This window comes from Vombatus ursinus, unplaced genomic scaffold, assembly GCF_900497805.2.
Source record: "Vombatus ursinus unplaced genomic scaffold, bare-nosed wombat genome assembly UNPS02009975.1, whole genome shotgun sequence".
In the NCBI taxonomy this organism is placed as follows: Eukaryota; Metazoa; Chordata; class Mammalia; order Diprotodontia; family Vombatidae; genus Vombatus; species Vombatus ursinus.
The window spans coordinates 3,580,474-3,605,320 of record NW_020949753.1 but is presented as its reverse complement, the minus strand read 5'-3'; the positions used below and the strand labels follow the sequence as shown (position 1 = coordinate 3,605,320).

The 24,847-nt window shown below is 38.2% G+C and overlaps 1 protein-coding gene across 3 annotated transcripts in view; it reads right to left on the bottom strand.

Annotated features, from left to right (window-relative positions):
* Positions 1-24,847, bottom strand: part of NFKB1 (nuclear factor kappa B subunit 1) — a 159,354-nt gene that overhangs the window by 93,684 nt on the left and 40,823 nt on the right. For 2 of the 3 annotated variants that reach the window (XM_027853362.1, XM_027853360.1), the window contains one exon: positions 12,965-13,005. In XM_027853362.1, coding sequence (XP_027709163.1) covers positions 12,965-13,005 — 41 coding nt within the window. The remainder of the gene's footprint in view (positions 1-12,964; positions 13,006-24,847) is intronic. The other variant, XM_027853361.1, reaches the window with a different exon arrangement.

Sequence of the window (24,847 nt, the reverse complement as noted above, 5' to 3'; positions counted from 1 at the left end):
TTCCTGGCATGGTGCTGGTATACTGTCTAGGTTTCACTTAATTCAGAGTGAACTGCCATCTTAACGAAGTCATACTGCTTTAAGTAGATTTAAGGAAACAAAGAAAAATATACTCTGGTACCATCAATGAGAATGGACATCTGATATCAATTTATATGGAGGCAGTGAGGTGGCACAGTGGATAGAGGGCTGGGCCTGGAGTCAGGAAGACCTCAGCTCAAATCCAGTCTCAGACACTGAAGAGCTATGTGATTCTGAGTAAATCGTTTAATCTCTGCTTGACTTAATCCACTGGAGAAGGAAACGGCAAATCACTTTAGTACCTTGTCAAGAAAACCCCAAGGACAATATGGTCCATGGGGACATGAAGAGTCAGACGTGACACAGGAACAACAAATTAATTACATCTGGTTCTCTTCCATTTCCACCACTTTACGTAGCTAAGTGGGTAGAAGACAAAGCATGGAAATCAGGAAGACCCAAGTTCAAATTCTGCCTCAGAAACTTACTAGAATGTGTGACCTTGTGTTATTTAACTTTTCTGTGCCTCTGCTTCCTCACCTGTAAAATGGGGATAGTATCTAATAATCACACTCACATTAAAGGGTTATTTAAAGGATCAAATGTATAAATATTAACTGTTATTAAAGGTATAAACATTGTCCTTATTAACAAAAGTTCCTGATCCAATTTATTGCTATTGCCTTCTCTCTACTGATTATCTCCAATTTATTCTAGTTTGGACATTTGCATGTGATCTCTCCCATTAAACTGTGAGAGCAGGGACTACAGCCTGCTTTTCCTTGGAGTGGCACATAGTAGGAACTTAATAAATGCTCTCTGACCATTATTAGACTTGTATCTATCTTCTTCCTCTGGTAGTTTTCTTCAAGTGTTTGAAAGGCTGTTTCTGCCTTACTCAAGACGTTTCATCTCTTTTGGACTTGTATTGCTAACTTTGGCCCAGAGCTTTGCATACAAGAAATGCTTCTAAATACTTTCCATCCATCCATCCATCCATCCATCCATCCATCCATCCATCCATCCATCCATCCATTCATTAAAAGATGGTTTGGGGATAAGCTTGATGTAGACTCCTAATGGAATTCTCAAAGGAACCCCAAATCCCCCAAGAGGAAAATTGTTCTATTTTGGCATCAGAGTGAGTAGAAAACATGCTAAATTTGGAGTGTCAGGTTTGAATAGCAATAGAAGCTCTATCATTATTTGTGTTAACCAACTTGGTAGTAAAGTGTGACAAGTGACTTGGAGGTCATTTACCCTTGTTGGACCTCAGCCTGCACATCTGTCAAATTAAGAGTTAGCTTGGATGACTTCTCAGGTCTTTTTCAGGTATAAATCTGTGATCATAATTGACATGGCAAAGAAAAATTAAATGATATGAAAGGTCATTTTCTATCTCCTAAGGTGGAGGCGATTAGCCTGTACAGCAATATAAGCTTAAATTCTAAAAAGCACTTTGGATTTTTGTTTGTTACTGTTGAATCATTTCAATCATGTCCAACTCCTCATGACCCCAATTGGGGTTTTCTTGGCAAAGATACTGGAGCAGTTTGCCATTACCTTTTCCTTCTCCAATTCATTCCACAGATGAGGGAACTGAGGCAAACAGGATTAAGTGACTTGTCCAGGGTCATACAGCTAGTAAGTGTCTGAGGCCAGATTTGAACTCAGGATGATGAGTCTTCCTGACTCCAAGCCCAACCCTCACGACGCCATCATGAATGCACTATGTTTCCTCATCTGTAAAATGACAGGGGTGAACTAGGTTTTCACTAATAGTCTCTTCCAGTCTCAAAATTCTATGATTCTAAATAACTAATATACAAGTACTTATGCATTTATGTGTATGAGTGTGAGAAGTGAGAAGGGAGGGACAGAGAATGAGAATGATTTCATTTAGGAAAAGATATGGGGAGATAAAATAAATCGGATTCCCCACCAACACCATTACCAATCCCTATTCTTTCCAGCTTCCTTTTGTGTATTATCTTTCTCCGTTAGATTGTAAGCTCCTTGAAGGCAGGGACTTTTTCTTTTTATTATTTGTATCCCCAGCTTAGCACAGTGCCTGACACATAGTAGATAGTAGCTAGGCACTTAATAAATGTTTACTGAACCCAATTGAATTGCCCCTCCCCTCAGCTGGAAGGTAGTCTAATAGACTCCAGTGTCTCCCCAGAATCTAGAATTGCACAGAAGCGGCATATAGCTAGAATTCTAGTTTTACCATTTACTTGCCATGGAATCCTGGCCAAGGCCTCTCTAGGCCTCTGATTCCTCCAGTATAAATGAGACAATTGGACCAGATGACTTCTAACCCTTCCACTTCTATACTGATGCTTTCCAAAATCCCACCAATGTAAAAATCTTCCCTGAAGCTTTGACATCCCATCAATTTAGATACTTCCAGTAACAGAGCAATCAGCATGTCATATACCCACCCAAGCTGGAAGAGCAGGTTGGGATCAGTTTGTGAAGCATTTTAATGCTACATAAAGGGACTTACATTTTATCTTAGAATTAACTGGGAGTCAGAGTTTGAGGAGGGGAGAAAGAGATGCGGTCAGATCTGTGCAGAAAAACAATCACCTTGGCAGCTATATGGAGGATGTTTTTAGTGAGAACACATGAAGTGGGGAGAAGAATTTCAGAAGGCTATTGCAATAGTTCAGACAAGTGCCTGAACTAAAATGTTGGCTATATTAATAGAGAGAAGGGGATGGATGCAAAAGATCTTGTGTAAATGACAAGATTTAACAACATTACAAACACTTAAAGGCGAGCTGGAAGTCATTGGAATTGGCCAACACTAAATAACATAATAAAAAGTGAAGTTGACTATGTTTATGAACCTTTAAGTGTTATATAAATGTAAGTAAACAGACAGGAAATTAATTGTCTATGTTACAGTCGGTAGATCCTGTCTGGTTAGAGCGAAGTTCAAAATAAACACTAAATTGGAAGGAAGTATACAGATGAAAAGATAGCATTGCATTGGGTTACAACAGCTCCAACCTGACCTGTTTAAACTTTTCCTAGAAAAGTTTAACCACTGAAAAACAGCTGTCACAGCAAAGAGAACATAAGCAAACCCAGAAACGTCCTCAGCCAACAATCTCTTTACTAAGTGGACAGTTATTGCAGCCAAAGGTAACTGTGATGTAGATTGTGAATTCACGTCGAAAACATTACAAATTATTAAAAAAAAACCAAACAGTTGAAAAGAAAAGAAGCTTGAAGAACTTTGGTGTTAAGACTCAGTTAAGCTAGATCACCTTGAGGATAGGTGTTAACCAAAACGGAATGACACCAAACAGATGTGAAATGAAACAGAACTGCCAATATGTTATGGTAACATATTTTCATTAGCAACAATAATAGGTCTACATATTTCAATCCTATGACCTCAATACTATAAAAGGAAACCAGGAAGTTACTTAAGAGGCTGAACCTGGCCAAATACATACAGAAATAACTCCTACAAAAGGCAAAGCAAACATCTAATGTGTTCAGGGATCAATATTTAGGACATCTTTAAAATATCAGAGGAGACTGCAAAATAATGAAAGGGATCATAGATAGATCACTATATCCCCAAAAAGCAATTAAGGGGGGCAGGTAGGTGGCACAATGGATAGAGCTCCAGCCTTGGAGTCAGGAGGACCTGAGTTCAAATCTGGCCTCAGACACTTGACACTTACAAGCTATGTGACCGTGGGCAAAGTCACTTAACCCCGATTGCCTCACCAAAAAGCAAAAACAAAACAAGAAAGCAATTAAGAAGGCATTCATCTATAGTTCAATTTCTATTCTCTAAAGAAATTCCTTGTGAGAAACATCTATATACCCACTGAGTAGATTTCTGACAACATGAAATGGGAAAAGATGGGCTTTGAAGATTATTTTTTGTAAAAGATCCCATAATTATGATCACTAAACTCACTGCAGCATAGAGACCCAACTACACTTGAAAAAAAACATTGAGAAAGTGACACATCAACAAAAACTAATAAAAACATAAATAAAAACTTTTTTTAAAAAGAGTACTTGACTTAATGGGCAGCTAGGTGGCACAACGGATAAAGCTCCAGGCCTGGAGTCAGGAAGACTCATCTTCCTTAGTTCAAATCTGGCCTCAGATACTTATTAGCTATGTGGTGCTGGGCAAGTCACTTAGCCCTGTTTGTCTCAGTTCTTCATCCATAAAATGAGCTAGAGAAGGAAACAGTAAACCACTCCAGTATCTTTGCCAACAAAATCCCAAATGGGATCATAAAGAGTCAGACACAACTGAAAAATGGCTGAACAACGAAAATCTACCTCAATGAAACAAAGTATGGCTTTTGAAGAAAGATCCCTGGCTCAGCCAAGGTGCCATATTACATTAAGCACATAGGATTAGGGCTTAAAGCACCTTATACACAGATTCTGTAAAAGATGCGATCACGAGATTAACTTTGTTCAACAATCTACTGAGGACTGACATTTGGTGAGGTACAGAACAGAGAGAAATACACTTACCCAACTATCTGTGTCAGAGAAATGTCCCGTGCAGAGACTCAACAAAAGAATTCCCTATTGATGTCAAGAGTCTCCAAAGCTTCTAGATGACACTGTACTAGTTGTTTTGAGTCTCACAGGAGACTTCTTGGAGAAATTCCCAAAAAGGACAAAGTGATGAAAAACATATTGTCCACATTCTGATATGCAACTAGTAAGGCAGTTCAGTGAATTAATTCACCTATCTATAATACTGTGTGCTTTGGACAGATGCTTTTAGACAGACAATGAGTTGACAACAGAATTGAACTGGGAGAGAAGATCTAAATATTTGCATCTGAAAAAACAGGCAATATTTTAAATGATCCCATAGTGATCACTTCCACAAAATCCTATCTCTTCAAGTCCAATATTCTCCCAGTGAGACTGTATCACAACACATGATCTTAGAAGAATAAAAATGTCAAGATGACACAAAGTACAATAGAAATATGCCTGGAATGAGTGAATTGACCACAGCAATGTTATCTGACATTCTTTTTTTATTTCATAGACAAATATTTATAATGCTGTAAATAACACCATAGCCAAAATCACCTTTAACCATTAGTACAACTGTTGCCATCTCAATTTTGAAGTCTTTTTTTTCTTTGCACAGGAAACTGCAAATCTATTATGTTCAAATTGTTTTCCTTTTAAATAAATACGGTATCATATAACTTTCTTCCTCCCTCACCCTAGAGATGGTTACCATTAGACACACACACACACACACACACACACACACACTATATTCTACATACTTCTATTTATCAGTTCTTTCTCTGGATGCAAATAACATCTTCTTTCATAGGTCCTTTGTAGTTAATTTGAGTATTTATAATAGTCAAAATTGTATCATCACTCAAGTCATTCTTAAAACAATATTGCTGTTACTGTATACATCATTCTCTTGGTTCTGCTTCTTTTGCTCTTCATTACTTTGTGAAAGTCTTTCTATGTTTTTCTAAGATCATCAAACTCATCATTTCTCAATAGCACAGTAGTACTTCACCATGATCACATACCGCCACTTGTTCAGCCATTCCCCACTTGATGGGCATCCCTGCAATTTCTAGTTCTTTGCCACCACAAAGACAGCTGCTATAAATACTTTAGAACATATAGGCTCTTTTCCTCTTTCCCTAATCATCTTGGGAAACAAACCTAATAGTGGTATGGGAAAACTGACTGTTTATATCCCTTGACCATTTATCAATTGAGGAATGACTTGTGTTCTGAGAGATTTGACAAAGTTCTTTACATATTTGAGATATGACTTTTATCTGAGAAAATGTCTATAAAAATGTTTTCTCAAATTTCTGCTTTCCTTCTGATCTTAGCTACATTGGTTTTATTTGAACAAAATTTTGTTAATTTAATGTAATCAAAATTATTCATTTTATACCTCACTCCACTCTCTCTCTCTTATTCATAACTTGTTCACCTATCCACAAGTCTGATAAGGCAATATGATGACATATTTGGAAAATCCTGAAGTTATCTGACATTTTTGAGCCATCTCCCCTTTGAAGGTTTCTTGCTGTGGGATCATGTCTGTCTTTACTATGAACTTTCTAAAGTATGCTTTCCTAAAGTCTAGGACGTATGTCTGACTCTATCCAGATTTACCTTCCACTACCCTTGGATTGTCCTCAGTCTAAGATGACATGAATGAATCAAAGTATTTATCAAGCACTTGCTATTATTACAAAGCACTGTGCTAAAGCATCCAGAATGAGAGAAAAGCAAGGCAGTCCCTGTTCTCAAGAAGCTCTCATTCTACTAAGGCTAGGTTTTAGCTGCAAATCGGATGAAAAGGTCTAGCGATCCTGAAGGTGTAACAGGAAAGCAGATTGTAATGCATTATCTTTCATGTCATTTCCATTTTTTAAAAATCACAACCTTTTCTGGTGTTTAATAGGACATTGGTGGTGAGAATTTCCTTTTCCAGGTCTTCGGGTAGAGCTGAAGTACCTATAGATTAAATTGTTGGCTCACATCTCCACAAATGTTGCTCCTCCGGACAGGTCCTTTGGTGGCTGGGTTAGAAGCAGGGTTGGTGATTTAGGGATGTGATGCTATTCCCACAGTTCCTGAATTTAACCTGCTCAGCCTTGGCAACTGGTGGTTGCAGGAAGGGACATTGGGCTTCTCCACAAGGATCACGGCTCTTGATATAGGTTGCGGGAGCCAGTCAAGAAGTAGGGCTAGTGACTTGAGCCCAGGACACCTGGATACGTAATCCGGGCTTTCTTCCCCTGGGTCTGAGAGAAGGGATTGGTATTGGTACTGGTATCACCCATCTGGCACACGTGACCCTATGTCTTTCCCTCAAGATGCCTTGTTCCTTCATCCTGGTTGGCTTGCCATGGGTGTTGCTGCTAGTGGAGAGTACAAACCCCTTCTCTCCACAGGTTGCTCCTGTCAATGGTAGCATCTTTCTCCCAAGGTCTCCATGGTTTCCACAACATCAGTCAGGTATTCCTTAGTGGTCAGAATTGAGTCCCGAGAATAAGTTTGCTACTTTCTGAGAATTGAAATTATTATTACAGAAAGCCAAGAGTTGACCTAATATACCACTGTTACTGGAAAAAGATTTTTTTTTTTATCAAATGCCTAGCTAGCTTAATGTTGACCCCTTTTTCCTCTCCTACCCTGATTAACTTTACTATGTGCCAGTTTTGTGACCTGTTTTAAGACCTGTACTGAGAAAGCATCCACTTGCACTAAAGTTCTCCAATGGTTAATCAAAATGCCAAAGTTCTCCTGGGTCTCCAAGGTTATGCCACTGAAGTACAAGCTGTGGCAAGATATTCTAAGCTGGATAGGATCCAAGAACTGCCCCAGGGACAAGGCCTATGTGTGAAGGCCAACATAGCTAAGTATGAAGAGATTTTCACCAGAAAGTTGCCCCACCCCCCTTTTTAAAGCCAAAGCTAATCATGAATACAAAATTGTGAAAGCTTTCAATGTGAGCCTGTGGAGAGAATGTTCACACAGAAAAAATTCCTGGTTATTTTTTCCATTAAAAAAATATATTTTATTGGTATCTTTTGCTTTTATACTAAATTTTCCTCTGTATCATCTCTCTCCCATATAACAAAGAATATTTTTAAGAAAAAAAATTAAAAATCATCAAAACTGATTAATATATTTTTAAAATATGAAAATTCATGTAAGGAAAATTCTTGATATTTTTAAAATATTAAAAAAGCATTATCTATAGCCTCCATCTATCCAGGTGGGCTGTGCAATACTCCAATAACAACAAGACTTCAAGCTCTCCTTTTAGGCACATAAGCGCCCTACCCTAACTCTCTATTCTAGGGTTCATGGATTTCATAAAGCTTCATGTTTTCTTAACTCACCTACCTCTTTTATTAGACATGTGTATTTTGACCCCATATAGATTTCCACTACCACTTTACCAGATACGAATTCTATACCACAAAATCCTGGTGATCAAATTATCTCCTTGCATATCATGTTTTATCTTTACTCCTGTCTTACATGCAGAAATAACCCTGGGTTCTTGAAGACTATGCCAAGAGAACAACAGTTCTGTCACATTTTACAACACTGGAAAAATTTCAAGTATGGGCCTAGTTTGTCTGAGGGTCAACCAGGCTGGCTGCAGAATGAAAAATAAATTTGGGCATATGGAAAAGGTCTTAGCAGCTAATGCTTTTGACAAAGGCCTGGTATCCAATATCTACAGGAAATGGATATAAATATATAAGAATCAGAGTCATTCCCCAATAGCTAAATGACAAAAAGATATAAACAGGTAGTTTTCAAAAGATCTATCAATAACCATATGAGAGTATGATGCATAAATGCAAATTAAATCATTTCTGTGATTGAATTTTTCACCCTTCAGATTGGCAAAAACGAAAAAGGTGAAAATAGTAAATGTTAGAAGACAGGCACATTACTGCACTGTTCACAGAGTTGTTAAGTATTCCAACAATTCTGAAAAGCAATTGTGAACTGTAACCAAAGTCACAAATAGCATATACTGGGGCAGCTAGATGGGACAGTGGATAGAGCTCCAGCCTTGGAGTCAGGAGGACCTAAGTTCAAATCTGACCTCAGACACTTGATACTTACTAGCTGTGTGACCCTGGTCAAATCATTTAACCCTGACTGCCTCACCAAAAAGCTCCCCCCAAAAAAATTACACCTAGTCTTTGACCAAAGGGAACCACTAACAGGTATTACACCAAAAGGGTCAGGGACAGAGAGAAAGGTCACATATATATAAATATATATATATATATGCATGTATGTATGTGTGTATGTACATGTATGTGTGTATGTATGTGTGTGTACATATGTATATATGTCTGTATATGTATGTATGTGTATATATATATATTTTAATGCGTAACAACACTTTTTATAGCAGCAAGGAATTGGAGGGGAAAACAGATGCCTGTTGACAGGAGAATGGCTGAACAAACTGCAGCATTCAAATACCATGAAATCTTATTGAGCCCTAAGAAATGATAAATACAGAGAATTCAAAGAAATGTGGAAGATGAATATGAAGCAACACAGAACAAAATAACCAGTACCAGGAGAAGAATTTACACAACGTCCAAGATAATGTAAAAGAAAACCACACTGAAAAGACTTCAGAATGCTGATCAACACGGTGACTTACGACTTCAAAAGATAGTTGATGAAACATGATTTCTGTTTCTCAACAGAAAGGCAGTAGAATAAAGGTGTGGAAAGAGATACGCATCTTTGGACAATATGTTGATTTGTTTTGCTGGAGTGTATTTGTTTGTTATGACGTAGGACTTATGGGATGAGTGAGAGTCCCTTTTATAAAAGTGCAATAATGAATTTTTTTTAATTTAGCCACAATTCTCAAAGACTGATGGAATTCATTGGGTAAAATCACAGAAAAATCCGTAAGAGAAATCCCCTCCAATTATAAGACTGGAAACAGTGAGAGTCTAAGTCAGAGAAGGGTCATGATATATAAGGTAAGGGAAAAACTCACATTGACAAAATTATAGATCTTTAAAGTACTGGAGTGAATTAAAATTTCATATTCACTTCAATTTTATTCAAGAATTATGAGGGCATAATTGCTCCTATTCAAGACCTTCTTTCTTATTATTTTCTACTGTGACTTACTGAGCACACCTCCATTACTTCTCCATCTCTCTTACAGTAATTATCCTTCATGTCTTTCATTTTCTGATTTTATATGGCAGTCCAGCAACTCCCATCCTATTGCGTTGCAGGGATTTTTGTCTCCATACCACTCAAATATTCAATAAAAGTTTTCTATGTCAGGTCAGAGAGTATCCTGACAAATGTGTCTTTCTCTGCCTTCCTGAGGTACTTTCCATTCCTTGATGAGAGATCATTGAAGAATTATAAGCTATAGTCCAGATAAACAAATCTTGTTGCTGTTCACTCCTTCTTCTTCCAAGACCATAACCTTTAAATGGAAGAGACTGAAAAAACCATTTGTGCTCTCTGATTTCCTATTTAGGATTTCAGAGTTTCTAGAGATACACTAATCACTAAAGACGAGAATTGTTCCAAAACCACAACTGCTACTTGTAGAAAAGTGTTGGTAACTTACTTAAAAAAATCGAAAAGAAACCCAAAAACCACAAAAGCAACAAGGAAGTTCTTAACATTCAATCTCAAGAACTGGGTAGCCATGAAGACAAAGATTCACATGCGTACTAGCCAATCTGAACAATTTAAATTAATATTTAGTGATCCTAGAAAAGCACCGTTGAATAATGTCATACAGCAGAAATGAATATTCTCAGACATTCATGTTGTATATTGATGAAATGATATCCCATCGACATTTGAAAAAATCCAAGATGAAGATGCCCATGAATAAAGCAAAAAACTAAAAAATATTCTAGACAATGATTCTTTAAGATGGATCACTGTTTCTTCTAGATACTGGGTGGGTTGGGGTGGGGAGGGAAAGGTTCACTTATAAATGCATATGGTTCCACTTCAGCCATTTTTCAGTCATGCCAGATTCTGTGATCCTATTTGGGGTTTTCGTGGCAAAGTTATTGGAAGTGGTTTGCCATTTCCTTCTCCAGCTCATCTGACTGATGAGGAAACTGAAGTATATAGGGTTAAGTGATTTGCCCAGGGTCACAGTGCTAGTAAGTGTTTGAGGCTGGATTTGAACTCACAAAGATGAGTCTTCCTGATTCCAAGCCCAGTGCTCTATCCCACATTAATAAAATTATTTTTCAATAAAAAATGAAGTGGATTTTCTTTAAATCTTAATTACAGCCTCAACGACAAAGAGGAGCCCAACAAATTGTTGACGTATCATAAGTTATCTGTAAAGCAAGAGCTGAGGCCCGATGACCTCTGAGGACCTGTTAAGTTTTGACACTCTAGGATTCTGATTCCTTCCAAAAACTAACTTTAATGGGGCAAACCCTAGTGCTCCAAAACCCCAAAACTCACAATTTTGATGAAATTTCTGATACTGATTTTCTGCAATGAAAAGTTTGGCAATCCATGGTTGTTCACAGCAGTCATTCCATTAGTTTAAAATGAGTAATCAACCTCAAAGCCAAGGCAACGATCATCCTGTTGAGAAGTCTGGTTTGATATAACCTCCTTATACAGATAATTTTTACTTTCACTCGAGACAGGAATTATCAAATCATATCAATATGGGCAATGGATGCGTTGGCAGTTGTATATTCAAGAATTTCTTCTCCTCCATGAAAGGCACCACAGATCAAGATTCCACCAATGAGAATGACTTGTTTTAGTAAAGTACATTAACTTTTTTTGGTAATGTACAAACATTCACATTTTCTGTATGCATTTTAAGAGACACGTTCTTTAACAGTTATTTTATTATGAATGTATACAAAAGTATGTATTATAAATATATTATTAAACACATAGTTAAATATATTATTAAGCATATGAATATATAAAAGTATATTTAACATCATAATCTAGTATATATGTATATAATTCCTAATTTCATGCTAAAATGATTTTTTTCATTAACAAAAATCTCTTAACTTTATTTTAAAAAAAACTTAATTTATTTCAATGAACAAAAATCCATTTTCTTCTTAACTTCATTTGCAACAAAGTCTGGATTTCCTCAGCCTAACAGGCTAAGAGAACTACTTTTATGTCAAGCAACTGGATAGCTTTTTCAAGGTTACCCAAGAGAAGTAGAGTTTTGGGGGAACTAATGACATGCTGTATGAGGTCACTGTGGCAAAGTATATAAGGGGCAGATAAAGAGAAAGAAAATAGAGTATAGAACACAAAAGGGTACCCAACAGACCCCTGGAAAGGTAGTAAAATGTTTTTTACCACTCCTGTCTTACATCAAGTATTTTTAAATAGTATTTTATTTTTTCTCCAGTTATATGTCAATAAAAAATTTAGCATTTATTTTTACAAGATTTTGAGTTCCAAATTTTTCTACCTCCCTCCCTCCCTCCCTTCCCCCTCTTCTGAAAATGGTAAAAAGTTTGATATAGTTTATATTTACATCAAATATTTTCATTTAATTTTCAGTCTTGTGAAGATGGTCCATGTAGTCAGGTACCATATAACTAAACACTGTAGAACTGTGACGTAGTGCCGCTGAGGCATTAGGGGTTCAATGAAGAGAAAGTAGGCACATTTTAGCAGATTGGTGAGATCTTGAAGAGGTCAGTGAACCCCTCGAAAAAAATAAAGCCAAAATCTTTCAAATATATCTTCAAAGAGCCTGTTCAGAATCTCAAAAGAATGATGAAAAAGCATGACTCCCATCTCTTGACAGAGAAGGGATGGACCAGAGGTACAAAATGTGATAAGCAAAGACATGGCCAACATGTTGATTTGTCTTCCTCAACTATACATTTTTGTTTCAAAGGAGGTCCTCCACTACGGAGGGTTAAGTTAGGGAGTCATGATAGAAATGCAAACAAAAAAAAAAAAAGGTATCAATAAAACTTTTTTTACAAAATACCAAAAAAACTCCAGAAAGGGATACAAATAGGGCAATTTGCTAGTACATAGTTTAATATATATTTTTAAAATATTTTAATGGAAATTCATTTTTATATAATCCTCTATCTTGTTTCTTTGTATACTGAAGTGTGATAAGTGGTAATTATTAAATTTTTACTTTAAAAGTATTTCAAAAAGAAAAAATGATTTCCAGAATGAAATTTTCTCAAGCACTTTAAACTTTAGCATTCTGCTTCTTTTATTCAAGAGAGTGCTTCTATTGAGGAAAAGGATCACTGGGATGCAAAAAAATAAGCATCAATAAAACACTTTTTAAAATTTTACATTACAGTTACTGATCCACCATTTTGTTTCTGTTAAGCACTGAAAGTTCCCAATCCACTTTTCATCTTCTTACCTGTTTAGGTTGCTCTAATATTTGAAGGTATGGGCCATCTGCTAAAAAAAAAAAAACAAAAAAAAAAACAAAAAAAAAAACAGAAAAAGAAAAAGGTTAACTGTGAGGTTTCTCAAATTTGGCATAAAACATAAAACAAGTAAAAAAAATGAAACATACTACTAAAAAAGGCTTTGCATCTATATTCTTCACTCTACTCTACTTGGGCCATTATCTCCACTCCCTCCCAACCTGAGAATGGGATTTCGCCCTAGAGCCAGCCCAGGCTTTGACAGGACAACTCTGGACCTATCTTGTTCAGTTCTAAGCCTCTACCACTCTCCTAGGCCATCTACAGCCATGCCACCTAGCTGGTTTTCTTCTCCCATTTCTAACTCCTATTTATATAAGCTCCTTGAAGGTAAGGACTACCCTGCTTGTTAGCATCTGTATTTCCAGTTCTTAGCATAGTGCAGGGATGGGGAACCTACAGCCTCGAGGGTACATGTGGGGGTCCCCCCCAGGTCCTCAAGTGCGGCCCTTAATCAAAGGGCCACACTTGAGGACCTATGGGGACTGCATATGGCCTCAAGGCCACAGGTTCCCCACCCCTGGCATAGTGTATATGGCACTTGGTAAGCACTGAATAAATATTCTATCTATCATTCTAACTATCCATCCATCCATCCACCCATTTAAACCAAAAATTTCTTGAGAATATAATTTAGTCTCTTTTTATATATTTAACGTCTCCTGATTTGAGTGACTGCTCTTCAGTAAATAACAGAACCCCCAGGAATACTGGAGCCACCTGATAAATTTACAAGGCAGGGGTTGTCTTTGTGTTTTTTTTTTATCTAGCATGAACCTTAGATGGTTACCCTTTCCTAGGTAAATAATTCAACAAACTATAAATTTTCCTATGGAGAAACAAAGAAAATGTCACATTAGATTGCAGGAGGCAAGAGCTTGTAATTCTGCTCATGTTACCTATTACCAGGTACTCGTGGAAAATCACATGTCTCCCTTATATTCCAGAATTCAATGCAGTTTATGTTTAGTGATAACAGTAAAATAAGGATAAAAGTGAAACAGGGAAAATCATGAAATAGTCTCCTGTAAGACCTTATCCTGTAGTGTGTGTGTGTGTGCGTGTGCTTTGGCAATTACAATTGCACTAAGATTTTTGGGACACGTATGTAAGATCCATATTAGTATCCCATTCTAGCATAATTCTTCCACAATTAAGAATTCAATATAAAGTCAGACTCAGTTGATATATCGCTTGATCTTGCTGAGTTCCTTTCCCCTTTTTATTTTTTAATTCTTTCATACCAGGATTGGCTCCCTCACCAGGAAAGGAGGAAGAGATATATTTGGAAATAAAGATACCATAAAAACAAGAGAGTCATAAATTCATTTTAAAGGAATTCCGTATAACATCAGTCTATTAGGAAAGGGCTAGGAGCTGGTAATACCATGAGGCTTTTGCTGGAAATAAATGTGATCTCACCTTCTTGTAACGAGGTTGAACAGCTAGCGTGGACCCTGAAAGCTTTTGTAATTAGAAAGCTTTCTTTAAAGTATAATAAGTATGAAGATGATAACCCGTTTCATTTTTATAGACCTTTTCATCTTTTTTTTTTACAATACTTTAGCCCAAGGGTGGGAATCTGCGGCCTCGAGGCCACCTGTGGCCCGCTAGGTCCTCAAGTGCAGCCCTTTGACTCGGATTCAGTCAAAGGGCCACACTTCCGGACCTAGCGGGCCACAGATGGCCTCGAGGCCGCAGATTCCCCATGGTTTAGCACTCTGTTTTCTTCCTTTTCCCTTGCCAGAGCTGAGGGAGGGAGATATAACAATCCTATCATTCTACTCACAGGACGATTTGGTGAGTGTGAGCCAAGGATATTGGGTGGTGTAAGGCTGTAAGCAATATTCCCCTTAAAGCAGGGCTTCTTAAACTTCTTGTACGTCATGGACTCCCTCATGGGAGTCTGAGGAAGACTATGGACTTCTTGTCAGTATGATTTTTTTAGTGCATAATTTAAGGAAATGCTAAATTTCAGTTAAATATTAATGAAAATAAAAATGTTATTTTTTTCCATCCAAGTTCATTCTTCCCCTGGATGCCTGGGAGGGGTGAGATTATCTGTGGACCCCAGGTTAAGAAACACTCTGTTAGCATGACTATACATATTTGTTACAGGTTTTGTTTTTTTTGCCTTCTCATTGGGTGAGGGAGAGGAAAGGAGGAAGGAGAAAATCTGGAACTAAAAAAAAAAAGAGTAAAAAAGTCTTTGTGCTTTAAAAAAAAAAAATAGAACCCCTCCTATAGATGTTTCCTAGTATGCAATGAGAGGGCAGCTAGGTGGCACAGTGGATAGAGTGCTGGGCCTGGAGTCAAGAAGATTCATCTTTGTGAGTTCAAATCTGACCCCAGACACTTACTAGCTGTGTGACCACGGGCAAGCCACTTAACCCTGTTTGCCTCAGTTTCCTCATCTATAAAATGAGCTGGAAAAGGAAATGGCAAAGCACTCCAGCATTTTGCCAAGAAAACCCCAAATGGGGCCGTAAAGAGTTGGACAAAACTGAAAAATGACTGAACAACATGTAACAACAAAGAACCTACAATATTTCTATATACACCTGTGGGGCTCATAGCTGGGCCTGTCCTGAAACCTCCCTCAGACACCTGCCCTCACCACAGGACAAGGATTCTCTAGAGGTAAGAACTGGAAAAGGAGGCCACTACAATCTCTCGAGAATATGAGCTCTAACAGGATCAAAGGACAAGTAAGCCTTCTTTCTATACCCTTCCAACTGACTGTGAGTCCCTCCCAAGATGGGGCCTACAAATCCTGGATCCAACCTCCCTCATCCCCACCTCCACCTACTTTCCTTTCTGGAAATATGACTCCTTTTCCCTAAGGAAAGGGAAGGGACAGGGAAAACAAAATGGTGGAAGATGCACTTGGTATTCTCCCATCTTTCTTCCACTGCTTGCTTGGCTGATTATTACTTAGATTTTCATTGCCCTCAAGCTGCCTGATTCTACTTCCCTCTGGCAGGTCCCTAATGTCTCTGGAGTAGTAGTTGTAAAATACACTCACATTCTCTCTCCATCTCTCTCATCTCTGTCTCTCCCCCTCTGTCTCTGTCTCTCTTATCTCTGTGCCTGTCTCACCTCTATCTCTCTCCCTCTCTTTGACTCTCATCTTTGTCTCTGCCCTTCTGTCTCTCTCTCTCATCTCTGTCTGTGTCTATCCGATCTCTTGTCTCTCCCCACCTCTCCCTATGTCTCTGTATGTTTCTCTGATCGCTGTGTTTCTGTCTCCTTCCCCTTTTCTCCTTCTTCAACTAAAATCCCTCATTCCTTCAGTGTAACTGAACTCAGGTGTGAAAGAGGAAAACAATTTGAATTAATTCACACTAAGGCAAGATAATTTCCCTTCTTCTTTACCCCACATCCCTTTCCAGGAGTGTTTGCATTTCAAAAGAGGATATTTACGCAACAAAAATAAATGACTACTTGCAAACATTTCACGTGGTATCTTGGAAATCTCTGGGGAGGAAGAGCTATTTTCTCCCAGTCTCTGAAGTCACAATATGGGTATGTCAAACCCTCACTCCACCCCAGGACACGGCCCTCCAGCTCTATCCTACACACAAAGGAGAGAAAGACAGCAACTCTATCCTTTTGCTCCCACCCCATCAGCTTTATGCCCAGATCTTTGGCTGACACGAGATGTCCAGCTTCTGGCCCCTCTGGGAAAATAAAAAGATCCAGCTATCCAAGTGCCCTTCTGTGATACATTTGACATTACTGAGGCGGACCTAGGGTAGCTTCCTCCTAGCTAGGTGAACAGTGGATAGATTAAGAGCTTTAGGCCTGGAGGGAAGAAGACTTGAATTCAAATATAGCCTCAGACACTCACTTACTAGCTGTGTGACCCTGAGTAAGTCACTTAACCTCTGTTGGTCTCAGTTTCCTCAACTGTAAAATGAGGGTGATAATAATAATAATAATACCTACATCCCAGGGCTGTTGTGAGGAGAAAAAGAGAGATGATATCTATAAAATGCTTTGCAAACTTTAAAGTCATCATGTTAGCTATCATGGCTCTCGCTCTACCTTCCAGTCCATGGATGACCATTTATTTATACATGTACTAAGGTGAGCACGTAGTAGAATGGACATCTCTATGGGAGTCAAAAATCCTGGCTCTGCTACTAGCTACTTCTGCGACCTCAGACAAATAGCTCACATTGTAAGAAGCTGGAGAGGGAGAAAACTTAGGGAACGTCAACAAAATCTGCAAGGTGTCCCCTAGATTTCTTTAAAGGAAGTTATGGACGGTCTTCATAGTGTTAAGTGTTCCCCTACCTGGAAGCAGGGACTATAGGATATAATCAAGGTCAAAACAGTACTTCCAATTCTATCATCTCAGGACAACCTGTTGTATTTTTAATAGTTCTCATTTATGTAGCATTTCAAGGTTTGCAAAAAGGTTTTTCTAACAATACGGAAAGAAAGCTCATGCAAATATCATTATCCCCATCTTACAGAACAGTCGGTTGATCAACAAGCAACTGTTAAGCACCTAAGGTATGCCAGGCACTGCGCTAAGCGCCGGGTATAAAAAGAATCGCCAAGAACACTCCCTGCCTCTCCAGATGCTCAAAGGCAAGGACGCTGAGGCCACCCCTGACAAAATGACTTTCCCACTGGCACGTAGCCAATAAATAAACGTCAAGGCTGAGGCTAGAACGATGTCTGCTGATGCCAGGGATAGCATCCTTTCCATTGTAACATACTAACTCTCCTAATAATACCAGCCATTTCTAAAGGCTCTATGGCAATTAGTTTGATGGCTTACACTCCTGGAAAGGGATGTGGGGTAAAGAATAAGGGAAATTATCTTGCCTTAGTGTGAATTAGTTCAAATTGTTTTCCTCTTTCACACCTGAGTTCAGTTACACCGAAGGAATGAGGGATTTTAGTTGAAGAAAGAGAAAAGGGGAAGGAGACAGAGACACGGGGATCAGAGAAACACAGACACAGGGAGAGGTGGGGAGAGACAGAAAGAGATCAGAGAGACAGAGAGAGATGAGACAGCGATCAGATAGACACAGACAGAGATGAGAGAGAGACAGAAGGGCAACCAGGTATACATTAAGGTCATGTGGGAATTTAAAATCGGAGGTTCTATCCTAAAGGTACTTTATCTGTAAATGATTCCATTCCAAGCGGTAGTACAGATGGACCCCAAAGAACGAATGTAATCACAATATATTTGAAATGAAGGAATGAAAAAACATATCAGCCGCTTCATCCATTTGTTTTGCCCCACTGTGCCAAGCACTGTGCTAAATGGTAGGTATACAGATAGAAAAAATATAATAGTCCCTGCTCTCAAGGAGACTGGGAAAGACAGTACATAAAAAAGAGCTCAGCCAAAGGGAAGAGAGGAAGGTCCAAAAGTACTAAAGATGCAATTGTGAAGGAAATAAAAAGGTCAGGAGGTCTTGGGTTATGGCGGTAGTTGGAATTAGACAAGGAAGCAAAGTTATGGAGAAAACCATTTCATGGTGATATTAGATCCCTGGAGTCCTCTACTCCATGTGCCAAATTCAAGATGTGAGTGGCCCGATTATGGCCCCAACCAGATTAAAATTCTAGATAGCAGAGTGGGTAGAGCACTGAGCCTCGAGTCAGGCACACGAGTTCAAATCCAGCCTCAGACACTCACTAGCTGTGTGACCCTGGGCAAATCACTTAACCTCTTTGCCTCGGTTTCCTCAACTATAAACAGGATTTAATAATAGCACCTACTCTAAAGGGCTGTTGTAAAGATCAAATGAAGCAATATTTGTAAGGCACTTAGTACAGTGCCTGACACATAGTAGGTGCTATATAAATGTTTATTCCCTGATGAGAAATGTTTAATAAAATAAATTTTAAAATGCCATATAGATGTTAATTTGTGATTTCCTAAGTCAATATGCGCCAGCCATGCTTGTACTTATATCAATGTTGTAAACATTTGTAGAAGGGAATGCTTTTCATGGTGCCCCCTCATCACTGGGTTCATTCGGTTCAGGCTTTACCTTTTGCTTCTATTTCATATTTTAAGGACCTGTGGTTTTATCCACATGGCCACTTTCTCCTCCAATGCACAGTGTAAACTCTTCATGCCTTGGTAGCCCATTTCATGAACTGCTATGCATCACCTGATGGCCACCCCTTTGATGATGACCCTCTCAACTCTAGCTGGTCCTTGATCAAGAGACATGGTCACAAGGCCCAAACTTTAAGCATTTCCATTTTGGTATGACCTGTCAAGGCTGAAGCTCCCCAGACACACCTCTCAAGAACCTAGCTCACCTCCACGCCAGAGGGAGGCATCAGAATAGGTCAATAGTGGAAGAGCTTTTCCTTAAAAAACAAATAAACTCTCTTTTTTTATACGAAAATGAGGCCACTGACCCAAAAGAAGGTCTCAGTGAGCTTTTCCAATAATGCAAATGGGATTTATACTAATCTATCCACATTGTTTCATTTAGCTGACCTTGTGCCCAATGGTCACACTGGGTGACGACAAAGGGCAAAGGTCACGGAAGAGAACAAAGCCAAGTCATGGGAATGATAACTTTCTTTGGAATACCAATATAATAATTCAATGACACAGTTAATAATATCATGCTCACTACCCCACATTCAACCTTTTGTGACCAAAAAGCGAATGAGCATCCAGATATAGTAGAAAGATCCCTGGTCTTAGAATCTTGGTTAAAGCTCTGAGACCCTAGGATTTAGATCTGTAAAGGACTTTCAAAATCAGCATGCGACACTGCCTGCTGGCATAGAGTGAGTGCTTAATAAATGCTTATTAATTGACTGGTACTGTGGAAAGAATACTGGCTCTAGAATCAAAAGGCCTGGGTTCAAACTCTGTTGCTGACACTACCTGAGTGATCTTGAGCAAGTCATTTAACTCTGCTGAGCCTCAGTTTTCTCATCTGTAAAATGGACGGGATTATACTAGCTGACCTCTAAGTCCCTTCTAACTTTAGACCTATGAACCCTATCTAATGTTTTCATTGTTTACTTGAAGAAACTAAGGCCCATAGAGATCAAGTAAATTGATCAACCACAGAAGGAAGTAAATAGCAGTGCTAATTAATACTAAGTAGGATGTAGGAGAAAGAGCATGAGATTTGGAGTCAGATGACGGGGATTTGAATCTAGCCTCTACTACTTACTACCTGTATGACCTCGAATCCCGCCTCTTTGGACCTCTCCCATATCTTTGTGACCCTGGACATGTCAACCTTTGAGCCTCAGTTTCTTCACCTGTAAAAGGGAGATAATACTATTTACACTACCTACCTCACAAAGGCCATGAGGAAAAGACTTTGTAAACCACTGAGCACCATATAAATAGGAATGAGTTATGGCTGGTGGGAATTACCCTACCAACAGTTACACATGGTAACTTATTAAATGATAGTACAATGACTTACACACGGCATGCACTTAATAAATATGTGCTGAATTAATCATAAAATGGGGGGGGGGAGTGACTGCTAATAAATTATACTCCTACATTTCAGGGACGGGGAGAGTCATGTATCAATCAGGCTTTGTCTCCTTTTGTTACACATTTCCTTAAAGGGAGCAAGGCTAACATGAAATTAGAAAGAATGTAATCAATACCTCATGTCTGACACATGTAGATTTTCATCTCTGGAATTCAAACTGGCTACATTTGGACCCTGAATTATCTACCTTTATTCTATCTGCATTACAGCACCCTTTCAACCATCTAAAATAACTGCTATCTTTCTTTAAGGTCTAGTGTATTTATCTTATCTACTGATCTCTTTTGGTCAAGTAGACCGATTGACCATGGGGTGGATTTTCCTTTCTAGCTCATGGCTGACAAGTATGACCTGAAATCTGTAGTGGTTCTCTTCCCTCAGACAGACTAATGTAGACAATTAGAAACAGCTGATGAAACCTAACAGAAAACAGAAAAATGCCAACTGGCACAAAAATTTCCATTTGAATCACTTGTATATGCAAAGACAAGACCCAAAACAAAACAAAGAAAAATAAAGAAATGGAAGAAAAGAAAAATTAATCCCTGCAACCAAAATATCTGACCTTTGCATGTCAAAAGGAATTACTGACAATAGAAACAGAAATCTATTTTCTACAAGAGAATCTCTCACACCTGGTTAGTTTTTATGTGAACAGAATGTTGGACTACAGTTCTGAAATACAAAAGCCATGATGTTCTGCCCATTGCACTCAAATTAAAATTGATAATTTTTTAAAATGTGAGGATGGTCATTTTGTTCATATAAAACTTCTCTCCCTCAGATAAAAACATGAGAGTACTTTGGATAAGTTCATGAATTATAAATAAGTCCCAAAGTTGAAATTCTAAGTGATTTATGGCTTAAAAGTAGATTTAGTTTCATTTCTTCACTGCCAGGAATGAATCTGGAAAAATGACAAAAGAAAAACAGGGAAACTAAAGTGTAATTATTTCTTGTGGTTACATTACTAAAATAACTTATAGGAGAAATCCTCTGACAATGAATGAACTTGAAACAGATCGTGCTTCAACAGGGAGAGACGGAGAATAATGTGCATGTTTTGCATATAACATTAGTATACTATCTTCTTTATCCCTCCATCAATTCAATCCCTTAATTTTCTCTCTTTTAGCTTTAATGCTGAAATTATGAATAGCTTTGTAAAAAAATAAGAAATCTAACATTTGGAATACAGGAGGGGGTATGGGAGTAAAAACAATTTATGTAGAAACTGTGAATGGTTTTGTAAAAAAATAAGGAATCTAACAATTGGAAGACAGGAGGTGGCATAGGGGTAAAAACAATTTACATGGCTAGAAATGAACCTCTGCAATGCAATGCTTTAAGAAACTGAAAATATGCTAACTATTGCTTTGCTGCTCAGGTGACATAATTTTTCTGCCAAAGTAATATATTTACTTAGAAAAACATTTTCTGTGACAGGAATACAATGTTAATAAATCATATTGCTTATGAAAACACCTGTGCAGGGGTAGGGAACCTGCGGCCTTGAGGCTACCGGAGGCCCTCTAGGTCCTCAAGTGTGGCCCTTTGACTGAATCTGAACTTCACAGAGTAAAGCAAGGGGATTTACCTAGGATCACCTTCTACCTCTCCAAGCTTCTGACACCTCATTCCTCCCCACTTATTCTGAGATCCAGTGACATTAGCCTCTTTGCTAATCTTCTAATCTTCTCTGGGAGAGAGAGGGAGTCTGAAAACATTGTGCAACTCTGCCTCACTTAAATCCAATTTATGCATGAGTCAAAAAGACATCAAACCCCAAACACAATACTCTGAGCATTTTCCCCCGGCTGCTCCCCATGCCTGCAATTTTCTCCTTCCTTTCTACCTCTCCCTGGCTTCCCTGGCTTCCTTTCAGGTTAAGCTGAAGTCCCACCTTCTGCCCGAAAACTTTCCCAGGCCTCTCTAATCTTAGTGTCTTCTCTGACACTACCCCCAACTTATCTTATACACACCATGTTTATACATAGTTGTCTGTATATTGTATGCCCTATTACCCTGTAAGGTCCTTGAGGCCAGGAATTGTGTTTTGCCTTTCTTTGAATCCGAGCAAATAGCAAAGTCTCTGGCACGTATTAAGCAATTAAATACAAGTTGATTGGCTGACTGGAAAACTTTATACTTCAAAATGCTGCTATTAATCCAAGGTTATAGTTATGTGTTATTATTATTATTGTTTTATCAGCACTGAACACTTTTCTTTTAAATGTGATATTATAAGATTATCCGCTTCAAATGTGAGTTTTCTCTATTGCAGTGCCAGGTACATAGAAAATACTTAATAAATGCTTGTTGACTTGACGTGCAGTGACAATTCTTTCCCCCTCCAAGAATTATACTCTAAATAAAAGTCAGTCAAAAAATTATACTTGCTCTGCATGAATTTTTGTAGGCATTTTCCAAAGTCAAATTTCTACATCATAATGATAAAAAAAGTTAATAAGAAAAAGTAGTCAAGAAAATGAAGATTTTTTTTAGCTATAATTTGATTTTGAAAAAAATTTTACTATGGGCAAAATATTTTGTAAAACAGGAAGCTCTGAAAACAAAGTATTTGCTGAGATGACTCTTGTTAACAGCTTACTAATTGGTTTTTTTTTTCCTTGTTTAACTTGACATTAAAAACACACTGGGGAAAACTCTACCCTGGGATGCCAGCTAGTATCACACAAAGGTATTAATGGAATGAAGACAGCTCTCCAGGGCAGAATCTTTTGCTGAATTTTCAAGAAAGCACTGATACCAGGAAAATAGCAAAATACGCTGAAAATCAGAATCATAAATTTCACAGGAAGCCCAGAAGCCACCAAGAAAGTAAAGAGATTCATCGGTACACAGGAAACTGAACTAGGGCTTAACCTGGGCAAGAGCTCACAAGATCTCATCTCTGTCTGGTACCTTAAAAAAATTGTTTTGTTAGGCTGAGAGATAGCTGGCGCCTCAGAAATGTGTCCACCAGGTAGCACAAAGTGGAGGAAAAACCTGGTATCTTTTTTGTCATAATTATAGTCATGAAAATATTGCAGAACAGAGTTTGGAAAATGTGTGAAACATAAAAAAAAAGAGAAATGTTCTCTAGAGAAAAATTATCTAGTAGACAAGAATACCACCAACTGAAGTAACACTACAAATATGGAGAAACAGGTGACTTGAAAACACTTGGTAAATGAGGTAGCCTGAGGCCTAATTCCAGTGGATATTTTATGAAGTATCAGTAATTACAAAGTCTCCCTCAACTCATTTCTTAATATACCATTTCAATCAAATGCAGAGCACATAAAAAAACAGTCCTACTCCAAAAGAACATGCATATGAAAAAGCCCAATGCACTAAAGATTAATTACTCACTTGGGGATCATCCACTCTATGGATTAGTAAATTTTAAAATTCCAGACTGGTTTCCAGCAAACTTCTGGGACACCATGAGTTTTATCAGGAGAGGCAATAAATTTAATCATAATTCCAGTAAAACATAGTTAGGAAAAGAAATCTTTAAAAAAAAAAAAACCTCAGGGAAAGGAGGGTGAGGGAGGGGAACGATGCAAACAATTGCTAAATAATAAAATGGAGATTTTTCAATTTTCTTTGTCATCGACACCGTAAGACTCCCTAATGGCACGGGTTAGATAAGAGATCTGGCAGGCATGCCATTGGGAATGAGGAGGACGAGGAGAACCCAGATGGAGTATTTCAAGATCCTGGATGTTTTATTTAGCTTTACTGAATAAAGATCAGGACAGGTCTGCTATGATAGGAACAAATGGCCAATTGTATAACACCATGACGGTCAAGGCTATTCTGGTAAGAGAGGGAGATTAAAAAAAAGCTCCTAAGAGGGTGACTGTCAGAAAGAAACAAAAAGAATGGGAGAGTCCAAAGGGGAGGAGACAGGAGTGGCCAAAGGGGTTTTAGAATTAGAGGCAAATTGGTGGAAATCTGGAAATCTAGCACAAACTTGAATTAGATACAGGATTTAGAATCAGTTGGTTGAAAGGTTAGGCCACAGAAGAGATAATAAAAGCAAAATTATGACCTGACCACCACAAAGGAGTAAGATTTTCTCATGGGGATGGATTTCTAGGAATCCTGTGCATCCACGAGTCAAAGGGAAGATGGGCCACAGTTTGGCTACAGGAGAAGACAGGAATGATGCCAACATTGGCCTCAACACCAAAAGACTGGGAGAAAAGGAAAACGGCAATGCTGTGCAAGGCATAGTTAATAGCACAATTAAGTACAAATGGATCTTTTTAGAGACAGTTTGAGCTG